Source organism: Paroedura picta, chromosome 5 (genome assembly GCF_049243985.1).
Source record: "Paroedura picta isolate Pp20150507F chromosome 5, Ppicta_v3.0, whole genome shotgun sequence".
NCBI classification, from domain to species: domain Eukaryota; kingdom Metazoa; phylum Chordata; class Lepidosauria; order Squamata; family Gekkonidae; genus Paroedura; species Paroedura picta.
Genome location: NC_135373.1, coordinates 17126693 through 17140867, shown reverse-complemented (window position 1 = coordinate 17140867; position 14175 = coordinate 17126693). Strand labels below are relative to the sequence as shown.

General features: G+C 43.3%; 1 protein-coding gene across 3 annotated transcripts in view; it reads right to left on the bottom strand.

The window, feature by feature from the left end:
* The window catches only part of PRDM9 (PR/SET domain 9), a 52426-nt gene that overhangs the window by 28345 nt on the left and 9906 nt on the right, over nucleotides 1–14175 (bottom strand). For all 3 annotated transcript variants that reach the window (XM_077336710.1, XM_077336711.1, XM_077336713.1), the window contains exons 5-6: nucleotides 13770–13905; nucleotides 3168–3308 (exon numbers count right to left, since the gene is read on the bottom strand). In XM_077336710.1, coding sequence (XP_077192825.1) covers nucleotides 3168–3308; nucleotides 13770–13905 — 277 coding nt within the window. The remainder of the gene's footprint in view (nucleotides 1–3167; nucleotides 3309–13769; nucleotides 13906–14175) is intronic.

The following is a 14175-nucleotide window of genomic DNA, read 5'->3' as shown; positions in this document are numbered from 1 at the left end:
AAGGAAGTAGATAAAATTGAAAGGGTACAGAGGAGGTGGTGAGCTCCCCCTGTCAGACCAACCTGGTTTCCTTTTTTGACTGAGTAACAGGTTTGCTGGATCGTGGAAATTCGGTTGATGTCGTTTACTTGGATTTTAGTGAAGCTTTTGATAAGGTACCCCATGATGTTCTGATGGATAAATTGAAGGACTGCAATCTGGATTTTCACATAGTTAGGTGGATAGGGAATTGGTTAGAGAACCGCACTCAAAGAGTCATTGTCAATGGAGTTTCATAAGACTGGAGGGAGGTGAGTAGTGGGGTATCTCAGGGCTCGGTGCTCGGTCCAGTACTTTTTAACATATTTATTAATAATCTAGATGAGGGGGTGGAGGGACTACTCATCAAGTTTGCAGATGACACCAAATTGGGATGACTGGCAAATACTCCAAAAGATACAGAGTTCAACGAGACCTGAACACAATGGAAAAATGGGCAAATGAGAACAAGATGCAATTTAATAAAGATAAGTGTAAAGTTCTGCATCTGGGTCAGAAAAATGAAAAGCATACCTACTGGATGGGGGATACGCTTCTAGGTAACACTGTGTGTGAACGAGACCTTGGGGTACTTGTGGATTGTAAACTAAACATGAGCAGGCAGTGTGATGCAGCGGTTAAAAAGGCAATGCTATTTTGGGCTGTATCAACAGGGGCATCACATCCAAATCACAAGATGTCATAGTCCCATTGTATACGGCAGTGGTCAGACCATGCCTGGAGTACTGTGCGCAGTTTTGGAGGCCTCACTTCAAGAAGGACGTAGATAAAATTGAAAGGGTACAGAGGAGAGCGACGAAGATGATCTGGGGCCAAGGGACCAAGCCCCATGAAGATAGGTTGAGGGACTTGGGACTGTTCAGCATGGAGAAAAGGAGGTTGAGAGGGGACATGATAGCCCTCTTTAAGTATTTGAAAGGTTGTCATTTGGACGAGGGCAGGATGCTGTTCCCATTGGCTGCAGAGGAAAGGACACGCAGTAATGGGTTTAAACTACAAGTACAATGATATAGGCTAGATATCAGGAAAAAAATTTTCACTGTCAGAGTAGTTCAGCAGTGGAATAGGCTGTCTAAGGAGGTGGTGAGCTCCCCCTGTCAGACCAACCTGGTTTCCTTTTTTGACCAAGTAACAGGTTTGCTGGATCGTGGAAATTCGGTTGATGTCGTTTACTTGGATTTTAGTGAAGCTTTTGATAAGGTTCCCCATGATGTTCTGATGGATAAATTGAAGGACTGCAATCTGGATTTTCACATAGTTAGGTGGATAGGGAATTGGTTAGAGAACCGCACTCAAAGAGTCATTGTCAATGGAGTTTCATAAGACTGGAGGGAGGTGAGTAGTGGGGTACCTCAGGGCTCGGTGCTCAGTCCAGTACTTTTTAACATATTTATTAATGACCTAGATGAGGGGGTGGAGGGACTACTCATCAAGTTTGCAGATGACACCAAATTGGGATGACTGGCAAATACTCCAGAAGATACAGAGTTCAACGAGATCTGAACACAATGGAAAAATCGGCAAATGAGAACAAGATGCAATTTAATAAAGATAAGTGTAAAGTTCTGCATCTGGGTCAGAAAAATGAAAAGCATACCTACTGGATGGGGGATACGCTTCTAGGTAACACTGTGTGTGAATGAGACCTTGGGGTACTTGTGGATTGTAAACTAAACATGAGCAGGCAGTGTGATGCAGCGGTTAAAAAGGCAATGCCATTTTGGGCTGTATCAACAGGGGCATCACATCCAAATCACAAGATGTCATAGTCCCATTGTATACGGCACTGGTCAGACCACGCCTGGAGTACTGTGCGCAGTTTTGGAGGCCTCACTTCAAGAAGGACGTAGATAAAATTGAAAGGGTACAGAGGAGAGCGACGAAGATGATCTGGGGCCAAGGGACCAAGCCCCATGAAGATAGGTTGAGGGACTTGGGACTGTTCAGCATGGAGAAAAGGAGGTTGAGAGGGGACATGATAGCCCTCTTTAAGTATTTGAAAGGTTGCCATTTGGACGAGGGCAGGATGCTGTTCCCATTGGCTGCAGAGGAAAGGACACGCAGTAATGGGTTTAAACTACAAGTACAACGATATAGGCTAAATATCAGGAAAAAGAATTTCACAATCAGAGTAGTTCAGCAGTGGAATAGGCTGCCTAAGGAGGTGGTGAGCTCCCCCTTACTGGCAGTCTTCAAGCAAAGGTTGGATACACACTTTTCTTGGACGCTTTAGGATGCTTTGGGCCGATCCTGCGTTGAGCAGGGGGTTGGACTAGATGGCCTGTATGGCCCCTTCCAACTCTATGATTCTATGATCCATACTCCCAGATGGAGAGACTTCAATTTTGTGGAAGCTGTAGTTTATCAACTTGTTCCTAAAGACAGCCATGTGATCAGAGATCAGGGTACAGGGGGAAGGGAAACTAAGAGTGAATAAAATAAATGGACATCACTAAGAAACCTTGAATGTTCCAAAGAATGATTACAAGAGATTGTGCAACCAGCACATTCTCACAGTAACAAACCAAAGTTCTTGACTTCCTTTCCACCACAAACATTCACCATAAATCCAATCTTTATTTCTTATTCACTGTACAAAAGAAGCTAGTTATGGAGTATCGCAGGACAGTGAATTATCACCAAAGGGGTAGGATCAGAAAATCTCGTCATGATGTGCATCATTCAGCTACCAAAGATGTTTTAGTAGAAACTTCCCCATCAATTCTATAGAGATGTACAGATGATTTCCTTTACTCTGAGCGGGGCAATACAAGTATAAATTACTTCTCCTTGCTCTGAAAATTTCCTGTAGCTACTATGGAAAATCTGAAAGCCACGGTGTGTTATAATGTGGACATTTGAAGCTGCCCTATAACTGACCATTGGTTAATCATTGTTTAATTTAACTGGCAGTGGCTCTCCAGAGTCTTGAGCAGAGATCGTTCACATCATATGCTACCTGATCATTTGAACCAAAAGTTGGTCTGATTTTAAGATTTTCTTTGTGGAAAGCAGATGGTCTACCACTGTGTCATGGCCCTTTCCCAAGCAAACATTTTATAAACATTTTTTCAAGCAAACATAGGACATGAATCTAGAAAATTCTGATTTAAAAGGTTATTACTTACACAAGAAATCATCATCATTTGGTTCATTTATTTCCAAATATGTTTTTCTCTCTCTCTTCCGTAGACTGTACTTACTACCTGGTTTGTTCTGCTCTCTTTTCTCGAACTCTTTTTCCTCAGAAACAATTTTCTTTGGTAAATCTGAAAATCAGTATACAGCTTAATTTTTGTAATGCATGAACTCAAGAAAAACATGCAAGACTGAGACCTAAATAATTGTTTCTGTAAGATGATATAGAAAGCCAACTAAGAAGATCATGTTTTATTATACTTATTAGTTTTATTATACTACCTAGTTTAAATCTTTAATATGGTTTCAGGCTTTCCAGTAAATTCTGTAAAATCTCAGATATCTTAACACAGCCCACGGCGCCACGGCACCGCAGACTAAATAAAGCCGTAAGGGCTTATTGGGAGGAGTTAGGGCGGGCTCTGTCCGGGATGAGGAAGGATGCCGATTAGCCCCTTCCTCTGGACAGACCATCGGTGGGGCCAATTGGCAGGCGCGAAGCGCCTCGCTGATTCCCGCCCTGGCGAAAAGGGAGCAACTGCGAGCCGCGCGTAGTGGCTCCGACGCGTCAGGCCGCCGGCAAGGGAGCCCCCGGCAGCCACGCATAGCGTGGCTCACAGTTGCTCCCTTGCCGGCGGCCTGATGCGGTGAGAGGCGCAAAGCGCCTCTCGCCGCTTCAAGCAGCTGGCCAAGGGAGTCCCCGCCAGCCGCGCTGCGCGCGACTGCCGGGGACTCCCTTGCCTAGCGCCCGCTGTATTTTTATTACAGCGGGCTTGATTACTAGTTAATAAATAATGAAATTATCAAGCTACACAGAATGGAAATAGGACACAAATGGATGATCAGTGGCATATCAATTATACAAGGAATACCTGAATCATGGTGCTTTTTCCTTGCCCAGCAACATGTTCAAACATCTCAGAGAACTAATGAGGAAACAGCATTGGACTGACTTGCAACTGTTGTTCATCAATGCCTTATGTACAGACATACATTGGGACAGTGGAGGCTGACTGTGGAGAATACTTTCTAAGTTAAACAATTCCAATTACAAAGTGTCCTGCCTACGCTTGAACAGCCTTTCCTGCCAAATTCATCACATGCTATAGGGGCAGAATGTTACCAGACATGAGCGCTCATAGGGGAGAAGGGGGGGCATCCTGCCAAATTCATCACATGCTATAGGGGCAGAATGCCCCCCTTCTCAGTTCCCCTATAGCCACCATGAACTTTCCATCCAAATAAATATTCAAACAAGATTCTTAGAGCTAAGGGGAAGCACCTAATAAATGATGTTACCAGACATGAGCACTCATAGGGGAGAAGGGGGGGGAATTGTGTATCTGCACACAATACATTAATGAACAATTACATATAAGTGCAACTCAGTTTTCATCTTCTGTCTTGTACTGCAGGCCCACATTGGGACCAGGCAGTGGATAGAGCCTCTCACTCACACAACAAACACAGAAGTGTTCTCCAAAAATCTGCTTCACATCTGGCCAGATGGTCTAGGACCAGTGGTTCTCAACCTGGGGGTCGGGACCCCTTTGGGGGTCGAATGATCCTTTCACAAGGGTCACGGCAGGGCAGTAGCTTGGCTGGGGGAACGCCATCCACACAACAGCCTCGCAGGGTAGATGGAGATAGAGCATTCGTCTGTCTGGAGCAGCAGAAAAGAGTGAGATTGGCATGGGGGGACAAGAGGCAGAGCTGAACCCAGAAAAAAACCAATTTATATACAATCATGAACAATGGATCTTCATGCCATCGGTTAGTTTCAGTTTAATTTCTGTGAAAGAACATTTGCATAATTTTATGGCTGGGGTCACCTTGTGTTCTTGTGAAATATGCCTTCACTTCAAGAAGTCAGCGCATCTCAGCAGACCTGAGTGGGTCATGCTTTAATTGCCAAGACCATCCATCAAGAGATGGATTGTGCAGAGGCAGACTTATCTTACTTAGGGTCCTAGTAACAAATAATGCACCGGATTTCCTAAGCAAACTTGTTCTTTGAAAATAATAAAGCTGAGCTCTATGCACATCTTTTCTGCTGGAGATTCCGGGGACAGGAAGAAAACTGGTAATATAAACTCTTGGCCAAGTTTTTACCACTGTGGAGAAAAACCGCAAACTAGGACACAGGACTAAACTTTGGGTATAAAATTTTAGGAATGGTGGGTCCCCCTCAAAATGCAGCTAATTCTCCAACTCTCCTGGCTGATGTAACCACCACATTCATGGAAAGAATCCACAAAGGGCATGGTGCCAATGGCTCAAAACGTTCCTTCATTAAGGCCAAGAAAACCAGCTGTAGTGACCATTGCGGCAATATCTTAGGTGTAGAGGAATCATGTTAAGTTTAAGGACCATTTAGTTAGTTTGTGCACAAATACTAAGAACCCCTGAATCTTATTATGAAATGCTACAATGGCTGCCACATGGGTTTTTACACAGTCCATCCCTGGTGAAGTATACCAGATATTCAAAAATTACAGAGAGAGAACACATGGGAAAATCCCTCTGGTAAGGGACCACTTTTTAAAGTGTGACCATTTCAGGCTGTAAACATATCTAGCGGATGGTTTCCTGTCCTGAAAAATAACTTCTCTAACCATTGTTCAATGCCTGATCATCCGGGCTGCCCGGTGTAATCATCCCACTTCGTGGTTAACCATCAAATCCAATAGGAGTAGGTTTTCGGGAAAACTGAGTTAATTCTCCTTTGGATAGTGACAACAGGGTTGAACACCAAATTTGCATCGTCCAATACAAAGCTATTATAATTGCATTCATTCCCTCTGCTGTATCTTCCTCCCTCACCTGTGGATGAGGGGAAATGGTGGTCTTTAAACAGTGGCTGGACAAATACTTAACATGGATGCTTTAGGCTGATCCTGCACTGAGCAGGGGGTTGGACTAGATGGCCTATATGTACCCTTCCAACTCTATGATTCTATTATTCTAAATGCGTTGAACAGGGCCAGCTGAGTAAAAAGGGGTTCCTCGCCCTCCTTGGTCTGGAGGAAAATATGGGAGACCTGCTGTTCTCAGCAGTGCCGAACAAGTCTATCACAGGGAAACACCATGCTTGGAATTCTCTGACAAGTTATTTGTCCTGTAGAGACCATTCATGATTTGAACAAATAACCCTACTTTGCCTATCCGCCTGATTGTTCATAGAGCCTGCAAGATGAATCACCTTGGGTTTCACACAGATCCATATGACTTCCATCCACAGCGCTAAGGTTTCCCAACAGTCTTGCTGATATTATGCCACCCTGTTTGTTAATATAGAAGATGGCAGTAGTGTTGTCTAACTGGGCCAGTACACATTTCCCTTCCAGAACATCTTAAAAGGATGTTAGGGCAAACAATTCGGTCTTCTTGAATGCAAGATCCTCTACTCTTGTCCTTGTCTCTACCGGTAAAGAGGTTCTTAGCCAGGAATGGTAATGGAGGACTATAGCTTATGCCATGGCTCTAGTAAATACATCTAGCCAGCATTTATCTCATTTCAATAATTTAATTACCTCTGACAGAATCAAGTGAACCAAACAGTTTGGTTTATTCTGGAGTAGGTCAATGTACTTCAAAATACTTTTCCACAGATTTAATTTATATCCACTCATAATGGCCTGGTAAGTGGCAGTTTGAAAGTTCAGAGCTGCTGACAAATATAATTTCCTCCCCAGTGTGTCCATTGGTGACTACTTTTGTGATCCGCTGGGGATGTGTGTTGGTCCGGTCTATGACGTAGGTGGAGGATGCACTGCTAAATACTGAGCTTCATTAGGTTTTATCCGGTCCATACATTTGATTTTTCGGGGGTTACCTGCACTAATGCAAGCTTCTTCCAAAACGGAATTGTTAGATCCAACTGCCCTTCAAGGATCGGGAAGGCTACTATAGAAGGGACTTCAGAGTATAGCCTACTCAATATTTATCCTTAGGCCTCTAATCGGATGTAGAAATGTCCAGTTCCAATGTGTTCACCTTCCGAAGCAGTTGCTTCCCATAAAATCTCAGCAAAACAGGTATTGGAATTCCCAGTGTTGTCTGGGAGAGGTTTTAAAACAGTCCCCTAGTTACAGTGAGACAAGATCAAGGCTCTAGCATCTCCTTCTTCAACTGGCTACAAATATGGGCAAGAACTACTTGCTTCGTGCCCCTGTATCATTAGATCCAGACACCCAAAGTCCTCCGTGGACTCACTCCATGGGTCTGGGTAAGCTGATGACATATGCGCAGACACTGGATGCCATACTAAAGATTGGTCCATATCAGTAAGACCTGCCTTGTTGTCATAAGGAGCTGAAACCAACCCTGAAAAGGATCATAATCCAGGTGAAGATGTGTTGGGATGCAGAAGCACTGGATCTGGGCTCTGTATCTTCCTGGGAATTGAAGAAAGGATATTTGGTTCCTTGCCTTGGTCTTAGAACATTTATACTTTTTAGGAGGCAGTTTTGAATCTAAGCAATCCTTGTTCTTGGCAGGGGAGCTCGGTCTCTGTTCCTTCTCTGTCTCAGTGGCCACTGAAATGGGTCTTTTAAGTAGAGTTGCTTTAAGCGGTTCGCCCAACTGAGACCAACTGACTTGACAGTGGCCTGGACACTAGGCCCTTCATCTTTGATGGAACCAAAATGCTCAGTTCCAGTCTCAGAGTCAACTGCTTTGATGCAGATTTCGAGGGGGGCGGGACCCAACAATGCCTTCTCCCGTAGGGCCACCTTCAGCCTCAAGACTCTATCAGATCTTGCTTTAGGATAAACTTTTGACACTCCTGGCATGCTCCCCTGTTATGGGTTTCTCACAGGCAGAGAAAGCAAAGCTGTTGCTTGTCCAAGCAAGGGAATTTTTATATTGCAGCTTGTGCATTTCTTAAACAGTGCCTTAGATGGCATTATGTGTTAGCAGAGCAAAGTTATTTCATTGATATGCAGACGCTGTTTAGCTTAGAAAGGAAAGTTTTATTTACGGAAGGACATTCTGGATAGGAAAGGTGAGGCGGAGGATAGAGCTCCTACATCTAGCTGGCTCAAGAGAAGAAGGCAGACTGGAAGCATCCGGGAAGAAAGAGGAAATTGCCCTAAGAGTAGCAATCTAGGGACAGACAAAAGGCACACTTAAAAGATAGAAAGGTCCTGAACTCTCTGATCTATCTAACAGCCTTCTTGCTGCCCCCATCAGGGTCTTCCTCTTCCTGGTTAACTTTGTACACCAGACATTGCATACTCCAACACCCCTTCTCAAAGTCTAGTGTACAAAGTCCACAAGGTTCATCTTCTTGCGTAGACTTTGAAACTTCTCTCTGGCGAGTGGCTTGGTGAGCACATCTGCAATCATTTCATTCGTAGGACAGTAGTCCAGCTCAACAAGCCCCTCTTCTTTCATGTTTCTCACGAGGTGATGCTTCACATCAATGTGCTTTGTTCTGGAGTTGATTTTCTCTGATAGTGCAAGCTTGATGCAGCTTTGGTTGTCTTCATAGAGTTGCACTGGCTTGGGTTCTTCTACCCCAAAGTCTTGCATCAGTTGCAGTATCCATTTCAGTTGTTTGCACGCTTCTGCTGCAGATACATATTCAGCTTCTGTTGTGGAGACAGCTACACTTTCTTGCTTCCTGCTGCTCCAGCTGATTACACCGCCGCCATAGTAGAACAGGTGTCCACTTGTAGACTTTCTGTCAGTAGTGTCTCCTGCCCAATCGGCATCCATGTATCCCACCAGTCTGGGATTGTCACATGTTGGTAGCTTTAGTTTCAGGTGTGCAGTTGCAGTCAGGTACTTTGTAAGTTCTTTGACTGCATTCCAGTCTCTTTTGGTTGGTGATTCCACCTTCCTGCACAGTAAGCCAACAGCTGCTGCGATATCTGGACGTGTCAATGTGCTGATGTACAGGAGCTTCCCAATTGCTTCCCTGTACTGCTTGTTGTCGAGGAAAGGCTCACTGATTCCTCTTTGTTCCAAGAAGTTTGTCTTCATTGGAGTTGGCGCTGGCTTAAGTTCCTTCATATTCATGAAGTTGAGAAATTCTTGAATTTTCTGCTTTTGGTTGAGAAGATAGCTCCCATCTTCTCTGCGTTCTATTTGTATTCCAAGATAGTACTGGATGTCTCCAAGTTGCTTTACTTCCACTTCTCGATTTAAGTTCTGGACTATTTCATCACAGTCTTTCTTGGCCTCATAACATAAAAGCAGATCATCTACATAAATCAGAATATAAGTCCATCTGTTGTCCTTATATCTCGAGTAGAGACAGCGTTCTGCTTTGCCTTGCTTAAACCCTTCCTTGGTTAGGAGCTGATGCAGTTTCTCATTCCAGCATCTTGCAGCCTGTTTCAGTCCATAGATGCTCTTTTTCAGCTTGCACACAAGATTCTTGTCTGTGTGTCTTTCAAATCCTGGTGGCTGTTCCATGTAGACTTCTTCCTTTATTTCTCCATGAAGAAATGCAGTCTTTACATCCAGATGCTCCACATGCATCTTTCTTGCTGCAGCTATGCTCAAGAGCATTCTTATTGAAGTGTGTCCCACCACAGGTGCGAAGGTTTCATCGTAATCTTCTCCATATTTCTGGGAGTATCCTTTGGCAACCAATCTGGCTTTATGCCTTTGTACTTCCCCTTCTGCTCCAAGTTTGGTTTTGAAGATCCACTTGCATCCAACTGTCCTCTTCCCTGGAGGCAGTTCTGTGAGTGTCCATGTTTGGTTCTTGTTCAGAGATTCAATTTCCTCTTCTGCAGCTTTTCTCCATTTAGCTGCTTCCTTGGCAGGCATCCTTTCAATGTCTTTCCATGTGGAAGGCTCAGGTGCTGCTTCTGCCTTTACCAGATAAGTGAACCTTTCTGGTGGTACTCCTTTGTTTGTTCTTGAAGATTGTCTGACACTTGGCTCTGCAACCCCTTCTGGTTCCTGAGGTTCTGCAGTGGAGTCTTGTTCTGCGTTGTCCTCTACGCTGAGAAACGTTGTTTCTAGTTGCGGGGAAGTTTGCTTCGCGTTGCCCATAGGCCTGAGGAACACTGTTTCTAGTTGCGAGGATTCACCCCCTTCTGCCGATGTAGGCTCACTGATGTCCACAGCTTTCATGCCTCTAGGATTCTCATCAATGTACACCGCATTGCAGATCTTCACTCTGTCTGTCTGGGGGTTAAGGATCCTGTAACCTTTACATCCCACTGCGTAGCCAACAAAAATGCCTTCTTCAGCACGAAGATCCAGCTTGGCTCGCTTCTCTTTGGGAATGTAGGCATAAGCTTTAGATCCAAACACCCTTAAATGATTCACACTGGGCTTGTGCCCATACCAAAGTTCATAGGGTGTTGCAGTAGCACCTTTGGTAGGTAGTCTATTTTGCAGGTAGGTAGCAGTGTTAATTGCCTCTCCCCAGTACTTCTCAGGTAAGCCTGCTTCTAGGAGCATGCATCTACACATCTCTGTGAGAGAGCGGTTCTTTCTTTCTGCCACACCATTTTGCTCTGGGGTATATGGGACAGTGAAATTATGTTCTATGCCATTTTCTGCCAGATAATTTTTCATGTCCAATATATTCTCCCCCATTATCAGAAAATAATACTAGTGGCTGATCTGTAGTGAACCTGTTCCTGGCCATTGCAAGGTATTCTTTAAATTTCTCCAATACCTGGCCCTTTTCTTTGAGCAGGTAAGTTACAGTATATCTTGAGAAATCATCAATAAAAGTCAGTATATATCGGTTTCCACTGGGGGTTGCTGTCCTCATTGGACCACATATATCACTGTGAATAAGTTCTAGGGGCCTCCTTGCTCTTTGCAAATCACTTTTCCCTTTGAAGCTGGGTCTGGTTGCTTTGGCTTTAAGGCAGCACATGCATCGCTCTGGTTCAGTAGGGCACCCCTTCATCTGCAAGCCCTTTGTTAGATCCTGGCTTGCTAATTGTTTTATTGCTTGATTATCTCGGTGGCCATATCTGCGATGCCACAGATTCATACAGTCTCTATGTTTGCATTGCTTCACAAGATTAATTTCTGGTTGCTTACAGGTATCCAGCACATACAAAGCACCTTCTCTGCTTCCCGTGGCCAAAATCTCATTTGCATCCTTAATTAGGCATTTACCTTTGTCAAAACATACATCTAGTCCTTTATCAGTCATCACCCCCACTGAGATGAGGTTATTTGCAAGTGTAGGGACATACATGCAATTCTGAATCAGGATTCTTTGGGTCCCCCCAGTAGGTAATCTGCACGATAATTGAACTGTCCCAACTCCTAAGCAGAGCATTGTTGACCCATTGGCTACAATTAATTCTAATTTCCGACTTTCATCCAATTCTATAAAATTTCTTCGGTTATTCGACATATGATTTATGGCTCCAGAGTCAATAAACCAAATATTATTTGCATTATTTTGATAAACATTCTGGGAGACCGAAAGACATTTAAAATCTGTTAACTCTTTGTCTTGTTTCCTGTTTAAGACACTGTCTCTGCTTTGCTTTCCGTTTAGATTGCCTGTTGGGCTCTCTGTGTCTGTGGCAGACCATTTGGTCTTTACAGCCTCTTCCCTTTGTTTTGCTAGTTTGCATTCCCACTGACTGTGGCTGCTCTCTTTGCATTTGAAACCCACTGTCTCCTTTGCATTCACAGAGAGACCTTTTAGGGATTCAACAGGCATCTTCAAGGAAACTCTGGAATAAATCTTTTGAATCTTATCCCATACTTCTTTGGCTGTTTTCAAATTTAAAACATGCAACAAGTTTTTGTGAGAAAGGGACCCCCGCAACATACCGCATGCCTTTTCATTCTCGTTGTCCCAGGAGATCCTCTCCACAATTTGGGTTTCTGGCGGTCGGGGTTTCTCAATTACCTCATAAATCTCCTCCGCCTTCATTAAGGCCTTTATTCTTGCCTTCCAAAGTAGATAGTTGCGGTCGGTCAGTTTGTAGATTTGCTGGGCGTGATCCTTGCCGCACGTGGCCATCTTGGATCCCCTTTGTTCTCCTCTCGCCTCAGGCTCCGACCAAGCCCCCTCAGGCAATTCTCCTTTGTCTAACTAATTAGTGTCTGCCCTGGGCCCATAACCCTTTTGTTAGCATAGCAAAGTTATTTCATTGATATGCAGACGCTGTTTAGCTTAGAAAGGAAAGTTTTATTTACGGAAGGACATTCTGGATAGGAAAGGTGAGGCGGAGGATAGAGCTCCTACATCTAGCTGGCTCAAGAGAAGAAGGCAGACTGGAAGCATCCGGGAAGAAAGAGGAAATTGCCCTAAGAGTAGCAATCTAGGGACAGACAAAAGGCACACTTAAAAGATAGAAAGGTCCTGAACTCTCTGATCTATCTAACAGCCTTCTTGCTGCCCCCATCAGGGTCTTCCTCTTCCTGGTTAACTTTGTACACCAGACATTGCATACTCCAACATTATGGTGGGTCCACAGGCAAAAAATCACTGTACAGTTAAGAAATGGCATCACCAAAGACAGTCTCCCAAAGGATACTTAGTCAAAAACTAAGCAGTTTTGTCAAAAAAGAAAGCAGCAACTAGGAGCAGCTAGACGTGCATGTTCCTCTCACAGTGGTAAAAAAGGAACTAAAGGAGAAAGGGAGCATCCTGCCCCTAGAGCATGTGATGCATTCAGCAGGAAAGGCTTGGGGCAGGATGCTCTGTAATAGGAATTTTTAAAGCTAGAAAGTGTTCTCTGTGGCCAGCCTGCACCTCCACAGTCCCAATAAGGGCTGCACTACAAAACAGAAGATGAACCAAGTTTAATAAAGAGTAGTGCATCATGGATTCCCAGATTTACGCCTATCAAGGATATTTCTTTATTTTAGGAAAGCTCTGTTTTTTGCAGCTAGCATAATTGCTGTCAGTGTTATACCAGTGTATTCTGTATGAAAAACATGGACAACATAACATGTAGCATTGCATTCCAGAATGTGGGAAGCCTTGCAAAGTGAGAGCTTCCTAGACCTGTGTAGAAGGGTAGTTTAAAATGAAATTCAACTGTTGTATATCATGTAATGGTGTTCCATTGGTATTTTCCATCACAGATATTCCACATGGAAATGATGGGGGAAATGAGATACCTTGGAATATGGTAACTGAATTGACAAAGTGTTTCAGAAAGAAAAACACGAGCAGGACCTTATATTACGAGAAGGATGTTGAAAATAGAGGAATTCCCAGGCTCTCATTAATATAGTCAAATAAACACACAGTGTCAAGATGGAAGCCTAGCTTACTTTATAGAGTTCTGAGGATAAAACAGAGGGCAAGAAATCCATACAGGGTACCTTGAGTTCTTAAAGAAATGGTGGGATAAAAATATTGTTTGAAAAGTATGCCACCTCAGCTTCCCAATGGAAGGGAAAAATAAAAATACAATCAATCAATCAATGTTGCCTTGCATAGAACACCATTGTTTTAATACCAACTAAAGTTCTCAAGAGATGGTGAACCCGGTATATAAATCAGGCAAAAATTAAAGAGAACGATAAAGAAAACACTAAAGTTCTAAACAATTTTTTTCACTCATATTACAGACTTAATCGTTGAATTATTTTCAGGTACTATAAAAGCAAACACTGAATGACTTGTCAGTATTTACCAGTTTGGGATTCTGCTGCAACATCAGTAGTGTGAACAGACATGTCTGAACACATATTTTTGTGAGTTTTCTTGACATCAGCTTGATTTGGGGAGGTGACTTCTTTAGCAAATTTCTGCACGTTTTTCTGCTTATTCTGTAACAGAAATTTTTGCTATATCTCAACATCTTAATTCATCTCTGAAACAGGAATACTGATGAGAATTAACAGATATTAACAACAAGCTTCTGGCTCAGTTATATTCCCTAAAATGGGGATGTTTTCTTATTCATAGTTACCAATAAAAATGTTCATAATGTCAGTAATATTTTAAATAGTTTACCTGCTAGTTTGTTAATAAAGCTACAAGACTGCCCTGCCTTTATCTAATTCTTAATTTTTCTGAAGACTCTCTATTCTATAATA